This window comes from Colletotrichum scovillei, assembly GCF_011075155.1.
Source record: "Colletotrichum scovillei strain TJNH1 chromosome Unknown Contig00002, whole genome shotgun sequence".
Lineage (NCBI taxonomy): Eukaryota > Fungi > Ascomycota > Sordariomycetes > Glomerellales > Glomerellaceae > Colletotrichum > Colletotrichum scovillei.
In genome coordinates this window covers 1658306-1668404 of record NW_023336260.1, presented here as the reverse complement: position 1 = coordinate 1668404, position 10099 = coordinate 1658306, and the positions used below count along the sequence as shown (strand labels likewise).

Genomic DNA, 10099 nt, shown 5'->3' with positions numbered 1-10099 from the left:
GGAAGCACCTCTGGCGATGCAACACCAACCGGGCCTGGCAAAGAAAGACATGTCATACGCACCACGTGGACCCTGTCCTGTCCCTGTCACCGTCTCCTTCACTTTTTCGCTGTACGGGTACGCTGTGCCTCCTCGTCTCATGGTCAGGTCTCGTCCCGCCCGCCCGCTCCCTGCTCCTCCGCCCACCGAGTAACAAGATCGGCTAGCTGAGTCGCTGATTCACCTTCAGGCTTCGGGCTGCAAGCCTGCAACTGCAAGTCTCCAACAAGTCAACAACTGACCACCAAACCCTTTGCTGCACCTCCAATGGATCCAAGCGGGGGCTGTCAACCCCCACAGCCCTGGGCCAATGGCTCGGTTCCTCTTCTAATTATCCGCGCTCTAGTCGGACATCAACAACAGCCCAATGCAGAGAGAACAATGAACAATGTGATTCACTGGAAACCTACAGACTCGAGATCAGAGCCCTATCTCGTTACGCAATACCTCAACAACCCATTGGTCTATCCTCAAGGATGTGCAAGATTGGACTTGAGGTCGGCATTTACCTTGCTTGGGCTCGCTGGGCTAACTTGCCCTAATCCAGCCTGAAGCTGTCTCTCGACAGAGTTGATACCTCTCCTGCTCACTCACGATATCCCATCCGCAGCGCGCTGCCTGTGAGTCGGTCACAACCACCGACTTTTGCCCCACGAACAAGAACCGAATGCTGCGTCCATCCGTCCTCTCATATTCTCACTCCTTTCGCCCACCTGTACTAACCAATGAGTCTGGCTTCACCGGAAAATACCGCCAGCCTCACCGCAACTCCCTTTCCGATAGGTCTCCGCTCATCCCCCCACACTAGCACTTGAGTCTTTCTTTCTTTTGGCCTGATTCACGAATCATCATCCATCTCACAATCCCGCTGCATCTGCACTTCCCCTCGAACGAGATGAAGGCCGCAACGTTTTGCTGCATGTTTTGCAATGCTTTTGTCTACTCAGATGGCCATGCGATGCAACGGCCCAAGTCAAAACATGCTCTCCCATGTTAAGTTTGCCATTTGCAAGGATCACGGGCGAAAGATTCTGTGTTCATCGCGTCGTTGCTTCTTGAGATGCCTTGGCTGGCAAAGGCGGCAGTACTGAGAGTCGCATTTCGAATTGCCAGCCCACCTTTGCAAGTAACACCGTGGCTATGCCTCTGTTGTGTGTATCAACGTTGCAACTCCGGCAATCCCATCGACAAAGGGCCGGCGTCAAAACACCATTGACCATTCAGCCGGCAAATATCCACTTCTACGGTATGCCTGTATTCGTCCTTCCAGACCTCTCCTGCCGAGTCGACGACCTGGCACAGTCAAGGTGTGTCTATGATTAGCGGCATATGCACGAAAGACGTGCGTACATACTGGTGGGATTCGCGCTTCAGATAGCCGTCGCGCCGTCTGTTCTTGTCGGCCTGCATGGCATGTGCAGGAAAAACAACATGAACATTTACAGCCGAACCTCTCTTAGCTATGGATTCTCTACCGCCCCAGACTTTGAAATCCGCCTTCTCAAACTGTCGGTTTGGACTTTTGGAATAGTCCAACCAGCGCGACTGTTCAGCACATCATCAGGATCGGACCGAACCACCTTTGTCCATGGCGTCTGCCGTCCTTGCACAACATGAAAAAAGAGGGTGGCGGGAGCGAGCAGCGGGTGCCACATCCATCTCCTCGTCGGGACCCGGTGAGCTCAATGTCCCCACCCCTCCGGGCTCATCACTTATCTCGGTCTGCATTCCTCCGGCCATTGAATAGATACGACCAGGGCCGGGGCCAGAAGCTCACTGGCTGACTTTGAGGCCCATCTGCCCATCGTCGAAGATTGGGCAATGAGGAAGAAAGGTGTCAAATCCCGCACGGTGAAGGAACGGCAAGATGGCGGATGGCAGACGCCAGACGATGGTTCCACCGGCGGCCAGTGGGATTGGCCAGCCTCCGATATCGCCCCATTCCGCTTTAGGACTGACTCGGTAACCTCCCGCCGACCGAAGCCGCTTCAGCGAGGTGTGACAATGGGCGGCAACGCGGGCGCGAACGGCCTCTGAAGCGGTCGGCGCCCGGCGTCTAGCCGACTTGATGGACCACGCCCTCAGCCTCAGTCACCTGGCACACTTTGAATGGGGGTGGATGTTGAATGTTGCTTCAGAACGTAAGACAAGCCTCGGCAGTTGCTGCAAAATGCGGGACTTCTTATACTGGTTACCCGCCTTTGCTAGCATTACGGAGGTGCCACACAGGCTCGCGTACCAAGTAGCCGGTGAATCGTTGTCACTAGCCCTAGTAAGTTTGCGGCTCAACTCTCACCTGACCGAGTCGCCTGCGGTCCCAGACCTTGGTGATTGCTCACCTATTTTAGAGCGGACGCCACTCTTGACATTGACTCAGTCACAAGAGTATACCATCGGCTGCTTGTGAAATACTAACTGACTTTTTCTAGAGTTACTTCTGAATATGGCTTAACTTTCCTTATTCACAGGGCCATCATATGTGAACATCAGCCTGATAGACTATGTGATCTCCTCGTGATACGTCTTCACATGTAATCGTCTACCATAGCCTCGAGAATGTCCGTTGTTGTTTTCAAATCTCTCTAGGATCGTTAGCATGTGAGACGGGCAAGGAATAACACGGAAATTGACAGCATTCTGCATATATCTCACTCTTTCGGGTCCCTTGCCGAAACATGACATATCATATCGTATACCAATATACTGATATACCCCTTACAGTAATCCTTGTTCGTCAGGTATCCACCGGTAGCGCAAAAATGACTACGGATAACCTGCTGTTTACAGTGATTTGGGTTTCCAAGTGTCCCAAGACACTAGCAGACCACGAGATCGAAATACTGTTTCAAATAATTGACTAGAACAAGTGAGCACGTGAGAGAAGTATCAGGGTCCCTAGAGATACCATGCTGCCTGAGATGACTGCGTCTTGTGTTGGTTCTACCTTGGATACTGCTTGGCCAACGAAAAGAAAGAGAAACTACAAATATAACGGTTCAGCTTGATAATCAGGGTGCAACCTTAACCTTGGGTATCAAACAATACAGCCATGCGCTTCGACGTACTGGCAACTCAGTGGCCATAGCTGATGTCACATGGATGTAACACAACGGTGGCAATGTAATCTCCATACTTGTTCCCTGACAAGGCAGGCGACGTCTACTCGCTATGTCAATGTATAGTAACAAATTCGGGTCCGCTTATACTCTTGATGATAGTCGCCCGATTCATCATTGATGAAAGATCAACCTCGTCCGTGAGCCAGTAGTTTGGATCTTTCTTGAACAAATTCTCCAGTACGGCACGAGTCATCTGAGTCTTATGAGGCACTGTGATTTGAACGCGCGCGAGATTGACGACGGGAGATTACCTGGGATGGGATATGAATGTTCGCGAGGTTGGAACAAGCCCCCCGTACGAAGCTGCTCACTGGAAAATCTGTTCAGATTCCATGCGAGGCAATCTCGTCCAAATACCCCGTGTGCAACGGCTCGCAGCTTTACTTGCTAGTTGGCTTGGTGTATGATATGATATGACATCCTGAGACTTATTTCCTCGTCGTGACTGCTCCGGATTTCACGAGTGTATTTACCGTCGGGGGGCGTTGGAATGACCTGTCGTTTCCGGTAAAACTGACATAGACTTGCCTAGGAAACGTCGGCTATGGTTTTGGCATTTCATCACTGCGGGTGTGAAGAGACTGGCCTGGCACGGAGTGGGGTGGCTAGGCGTGACGCTGGACATGGACAATCGATCTACAATAGCCAAATACCTATGTCGTTTATTGGCAGAACGGAGCACTCAATTCTAGACACATAGACTATTGTTACTCTCTCTCTCTCTCTCACACACACACACACGACCAGCAGGGAGAATTGTGTACCGCGAAGTAGGAAACGGCGACTGTCTTCCGGTACTCAGTCATTCTTCGAATGGTCACGCGGGAGATCGGAACGAGTCTGTATCTGTTCACCTCACAAGTGGCGTTTTCCATCATGACCTCGAATCGGAGCAGGAGGTTTGGTAGAGACCCTATCACTCACGAGATATCTCTCCCCTGACGCGACCATGAAGGGTTTTGAAACACGTACCAAGGGAATATCACAGTCATATGAAGGGCGGAGATTACTTGGTTGGGGGGAACGTAGTGAGATAGGATACGTGGGGCCCAGGAAGATGAAGGCGTTGTTTGCAATTCGGATTGCAGATTTAGCTAAGAGATGGAATACACGGAAGATTCTTGCCAGTGTTCTCTTCTCGTGTCAGAAGGTACTTGAGTCTATTCAAAGCAGGAGCGAAGTTGACATTGTGTACCTCACACGTCGCGTACCTTCCCTCGCAACCACCGCAATAATTCAGTAAACAACACATCTCACCATCACCACCACCACCACCAGCAACCTTTCTCGAACCACAGAAAACAACCACGTATGCACTGTCTCTATCCACTCCTGAACACCATGCACTCAAACTATAGGCAGCCAAAAAGGAAAAATCTCTAGAAGATTTCTCCTAAAAGTTCGGAGAAGGGGTGTTGAACCCCGACCCTATGAAAACCCCACCCCGCTAGGGGAATTTTCTGCTCTGTATTTTACCGCTCGGCTAATGCGTTCCCGGGGCGTCCCCCGGGGCAGGTATTCGTATGAAGAAAAAAGTTGTAGATGAAGGGATGGGATGGGCGGTGTGGTGAAGGGGTTGACCGTCCGGGTGAGGGTGGCTTGAATGTTGGGATGAGAAAAGGGGGCGGCACGGGGACTGGTGGATATGTGGATGGGGAGCCTGAGGTTCCAAGAAAGACGGCTGGATACCTTCTTGATGAGCAGTATACTGGGTCCGAGGCACCAAAGGATAGAAATTACTTTCTATTCTTCGAATCTGTTCTACCGAATAAGCAAAAGAACATGCCGTCTATGATGGCCGCTGCTGGGAGCCATCCAACCTAACACTACCTCTCATCTCAAGCATCATCCCAAAAACAGATAACGTCCAGCGTCTGTCTACCTTTAACTCATTAAAGGGGCTTATTCGCGAACCCCAACTCCTTATTTCCGCCATGAAACACCACAAACTGCGACTTGAGGAAGACGTCCCCGTATATCGCAAAGGGCAAACCCGCAGAGCTCTGTATACCCCCAAAGCACGTCGTCGAAGTCTCAACCGTCTGCCCGTCGACGGGAGCAAACTTCATAAAGTCGCCCGGGACCACGGCCTGGTACTTTCCCATGTCGACCGTGAAGGACGGGATCGTGTCCTTGCAGTTGAACACGAAGCCTCCGTTGGTCGCGTCATACTTTGCGCTCGCGATGCGTTGGTAGTATGCCGAGACGATGGCGTCGGGCAGCAGCATGAGTGTCGTGCCCGTGTCCGCGATGGCGGCGTGAGGGGCCGAGGTTGGCGCGCTGCCGTTGGAGCCGACGGCGAAGCCTTGGGCTGTGAATTGCCAGAAGCCTTGCGTCGTGTTGGCGGGGACGAAGGTGATGTCGCCCGTGTACTCTGTCGAGTCGAGGAAGCCAAAGTTGTAGTTGCCGGCTTGCGAGATGTGATTAGTTGACTGTCTTGAAGGGGCCTCGAAGTGAGAGTTTGTGACTTACCAGCTGCCTTCTTGAGGTTTGCTGTGAATAGTGGCATGGCGAGATTGTTCATTGCATTCTCAAAAAAGGTTTTCTGCTTGGCAGGCGTGACGGTGTTGATGTTGCCAAAGGCGAGTCCGACAAGACCAGACTGGTTCTTGTTTCGGGAAAATGAAGAAGACACTTGAGTAGCAGACTCGACTGCTTGGCTCTCTACAGTCACGCCGCCGATCGTAACAGTGTCCATGAACACATTACCTTGGGACGAGCTACCGTCGCCATAGGAGATTGACCAAGAAGCACCCTGGAGGACTTTGGCGCTTGTACTGGCGTTGATGTTGTACACTGTCTGCCCCGCAACTTGGGTTACGGGTGTCTCGCTACTGAAGACCCATAGATCCGAGGACCCGGTATCGAAGTTGAGCGGGATAGTCTGGGGCGGTGTGCCGATCTGGACAGGGCAGAGATACTGGCTGTCGAACTCGGCGGGAATCGCCGCAACCTCTCCTTCAGGACTGTAAGCTTAATACCAAAAAGCCGACATATCAACTTACCACCTGGAGGTGTCTTCGTGCCATTGCCTTTGTTACCTCCACCTCCGGGAGTAGTGGTGGTACCATTGCCCTTGGAACCACCAGCACCAGCATTGCCTCCTTTCCCTCCCTTACCCTTTCCTTTACCGCCACCCTTACCCCCTTTACGACCGCCATTGCCTTTGCCTCCGTTCAGCAACCCAAGCTCTCCAAGAATTTGGTCGATGAGTCCAAGAAGATCGTCGGGAATCTGTTGCCCGAACTTGGAATAAGCTCTAGCCAGTGCGATGGGCCCTCGCCTGTTTCCATAGTAAAAGTCGGGATTGGGAGCCTGCTCGATTCGAAAGGCCGCGCCGCCTAGAGTGGAAATTTCTAATTTCCGAGGTGCCGCATCTACTAGATGAGAAGCAAAGGGAACGAATGCTGCCACTGCAGCTGGTTTGGTGAAACGCATGGCCACTTGGGGAGAAGGAAGGTCTGGCGAAGGAGTGAAGCCAGATGAGAAGCTCACAGCTTCCAACAAATAATGATATTAGAAGAAGAACAGTATGAAGATAGTGACACAAGGAAAATAAAAGGCTTGGAAGCGCGGAGCGTCCTGGGGAAATAAGCACACAAGCTTTTGCCAAGTTCGCTTCCCATTGTAGCAACGCATAGATCGACCTTCTCAGCCGTTTCGAAATGCTCGAATACCTAGTCACCAGTTGGATCGCCATCCGGGCAATGACGAATCGCGAGACAGAAGGAGAAAATTCCACTTTCCGGGCCTGGCGACGAGGACCTGATGTAGGCGCCAGGGGCTGAATCGTTCGAGTCTGACTGCCATCGGCGAGTCGACAGTCTCCCAAAGAGGCGCATCCGTAGATGACCTGCGACAGTCGATCATTCAGCTCAACTCAAAGCGTGGTTCCTCGCGGACACTGTACGCCGGAGTTGTGAGGCGGCCTCTATGGCCGTATGCTTGGCTTCCGAAACACTGTAAGTCGGGCATGCGACCCCTGTCCGCAAGGTCAACCAAGTCGCGATGCCGAACTCCCGTGACAATTTGTTGGATTGCCAGACCCCTGTTTCTAGCCGCAACGCATCCAGCCAGGTCAAGACTTGACGTGTGATGTTGGACGAGGGCATCCGTAATGTGGGAAAGGGAAAAATTAAAGATCAATCATCTGAAGTTGCTCAGAGACATGCGATGAAAAGAGCGGGAGAAATAGATTGCGACGTATCTTGACGGTCAAAGTCTAATACGGAGACGAGAAGAACAAGGGAGTCGGAGAGGGTGTGGCATAGCTGTGACGAGATTCATGCAAAACTGAAACCGCTCTCCATCCTTCTGTTGACAGCTGTTGTGACTTGGAAGACACCACTTGAGTCTTCGGTCGAATCCCCGGACATGTGCGACGGTTGTGAGTATTTGACATCACGGAGAGACAATGCTTGTTCCGAAGGAAAAAAAAAAAAAAAGCCGGTCGTGGCAATGCTGATCGGACAGTGGGAGAAGTTGTTCGTTCCTTGACGTCGGGACAGCCGGGTTCCGATGGGTTATAAGCCTGACCTGAGTTTGCGACTAGAAATACTTGTAGAAGTTAGCCTGTTGATAAGGCGTATCAAAGAGGCACCGTCAAATGTATTGATATGCGAACCCGAGCGAAGGATAGCGCCGTCACTTGGCGAGGTCGATCTCTGCAAGCTAATCTCTCCAAGGCGTCGTTGCCTTGATTTTCCCGTCCGAGATCCTGTTAGGACACATTCATCTTGCCAGGTATTGGCCATCCATCATCAAGCTCTCGGTTGCTTAGCCAATACCATATCATCGGAATTTCGATGATTCAGGGATCGAAGAAGCGATGGGAGAATGTGCGTATGTGTATCCGTAGGTGTGTGTTCATGGGTAAGGTGAAATGAATGGCGGCTTGACAGCTGCCCAAATCTTCAAAAGGTGGAAAGCTCAAGGTGGAAGCAGATTCCCGAGCCAGGCACTGCCAGGGTGTTGCTTAGTCACCAAAACATACCCCGCCACCCCACTTGCTTGAAGTTCTGAGATTTGCCAAGAGGCAGTGACAGTCCAAAAACTCACCAAGACTCACCGCCCGAACATTGCCCCCCCTATCACCGAAAGGCATCAGGTCCCCTTACGCGTCTTCGTACGTGTCAGCCACTGCTTACGATGTGAATGACTTCCTTTCCACGTTGTTCTACCAAACTCTATCCATGAGTCTCTCTTTCTTGCGATTTTCTTCAATACCCCGTCACTCGTTGACTTCCTGCCGTTTTTTCTATCTCTCATTTCCTTCCTAGTGACGATTAGGGTCTTGATTATTTCCCTCTTTCGCATTTGTAACCACGCAACGACTACATGACTACATACAACGATACACGACGATAAAATGCCAGAACACGATGCTCTTATTCTATCATTCTCACATTTACCGGATTTTCCGCGCGCCCCCGATGCTCTCCAAACGCTGAAGAAGGTGGCCTCTTTGGTCAAGCCCATCATGCGAGTTAGGGGGTGGAAGGTGCGAGAGCTAGCTGAATTCTACCCAGACCAAGCAAACCTCCTCGGTATGTTAACCTCCTGAAAGTTCCATCAATCTACTAATTATGGTGTATTTAGGTTTGAATATCAACAGAGGCCAAAGAATCCTCGTCCGTTTACGTTACCCCAATGACCGATCACTCTTCCTACCTATAGAGCACGTAGTTGATACGATGCTTCACGAACTTTCACACATTGTATTTGGACCACACGATGGAAACTTCCACGCGCTATGGAACCAACTTCGAGACGAACACGAGTCGCTCATTCGAAAGGGATATACGGGTGAAGGATTTTTATCAGATGGACATCGCCTAGGAGGCGGCCGGATACCTATGCATGAAGCTCGACGACTTGCTAGAGCATCAGCTGAAAAACGCCGTACCCTGACAAAGGGGTCAGGCCAGCGTCTTGGTGGCTCTGGACCCAGCATCGGTTCAGATATCCGGCGAACCATCGTGGGCGCAATAGAGCGCAGAAACACCACACTGCAGGGATGTGGTAATACGAACCACAATGATAGGGAAATTCAACAAATCTCCGAGACAGCTACGAAAAACGGCTTTCGTACGCAGGCCGAAGAAGACGCGGCTAATGAAGCTGCAATTGCGCAAGCTCTTTGGGAACTGGTACAAGAAGAAGAGCGCCAACGATACGGCGGTTACTTTATTCCGCCAACAGCGCAAAACCCTACTGGCAACGGTGGAGGATCTGTCATGGGAGATAACGAAAACAGGAGCAGTAGTGTTCCTCCGCCGATCCCAGGGCCAGGAACGAGACCTCCATCGGTACCAAGGCTCCCAAGGCCAGAGACTCGGCCACCAGTTGTGTCTGCACCGGTGCCCCAACCAGCTCCGCAACGGGGCTGGACATGCGGAGTCTGTACCCTCCATAATCCTTCAAGCTTTTTGTGCTGCGATGCGTGCGGCACAGAACGAGGTCAGGATCCTCAGCGTCAAGTGTGGACACCAAATGCTGAAAAGCGCGAACGCGAACGCGAACGCCAACGGGCATCAATGGCCGCAACGGCGAAGAGCACGACACAGCCTGCCACTATCGATCTCACGAGTAGTCCGCCCAGAGCCAGTAGCAGTAAGAAGCCTGGTAGCAGCAATCAACGCCCCGAGCCAGTGAAGCCTCTAACCTGGCAATGTTCGTACTGTGGAACGATGATGGAAAGGCAGTGGTGGACGTGTTCGACGTGTGGAGTGATGAAAGACAATTCAATCTGAGCGAGCGGGGAAGAGGCGAATTACATGGATGAACTCCGGCGGCGAAGGAACGAGGAGGGCACATGAGCACGTGAAGGGGTCCTTTCTCTGGATCCTCAGGGTCCAAATGACGAAATGGCCGATGATACCCTTGCAAGCGAAGGGATTTTGCAATGCCTGTACTGCATCATGTCGTCTGTTGCTTTAGGC

General features: G+C 51.8%; 2 protein-coding genes across 2 annotated transcripts; one reads left to right on the top strand and one right to left on the bottom strand.

Annotated features, from left to right (window-relative positions):
* Positions 1 to 5050: 5050 nt before the first annotated feature.
* HER10_EVM0010905 (endothiapepsin) lies at positions 5051 to 6596 on the bottom strand (the record flags this gene model as incomplete). Its single annotated transcript, XM_035480350.1, has 3 exons — positions 5051 to 5568; positions 5631 to 6116; positions 6164 to 6596. The coding sequence occupies 3 exons, from the start codon at positions 6594 to 6596 to the stop codon at positions 5051 to 5053; spliced, it is 1437 nt and encodes a 478-aa protein (XP_035337666.1).
* Positions 6597 to 8221: 1625 nt separating this feature from the next.
* On the top strand, positions 8222 to 9968 carry HER10_EVM0007675 (WLM domain-containing protein). The gene is made up of 2 exons (XM_035477224.1): positions 8222 to 8704; positions 8757 to 9968. The coding sequence occupies exons 1-2, from the start codon at positions 8527 to 8529 to the stop codon at positions 9908 to 9910; spliced, it is 1332 nt and encodes a 443-aa protein (XP_035337382.1). The 5' UTR covers positions 8222 to 8526; the 3' UTR covers positions 9911 to 9968.
* The last annotated feature ends 131 nt before the right edge of the window (positions 9969 to 10099 follow it).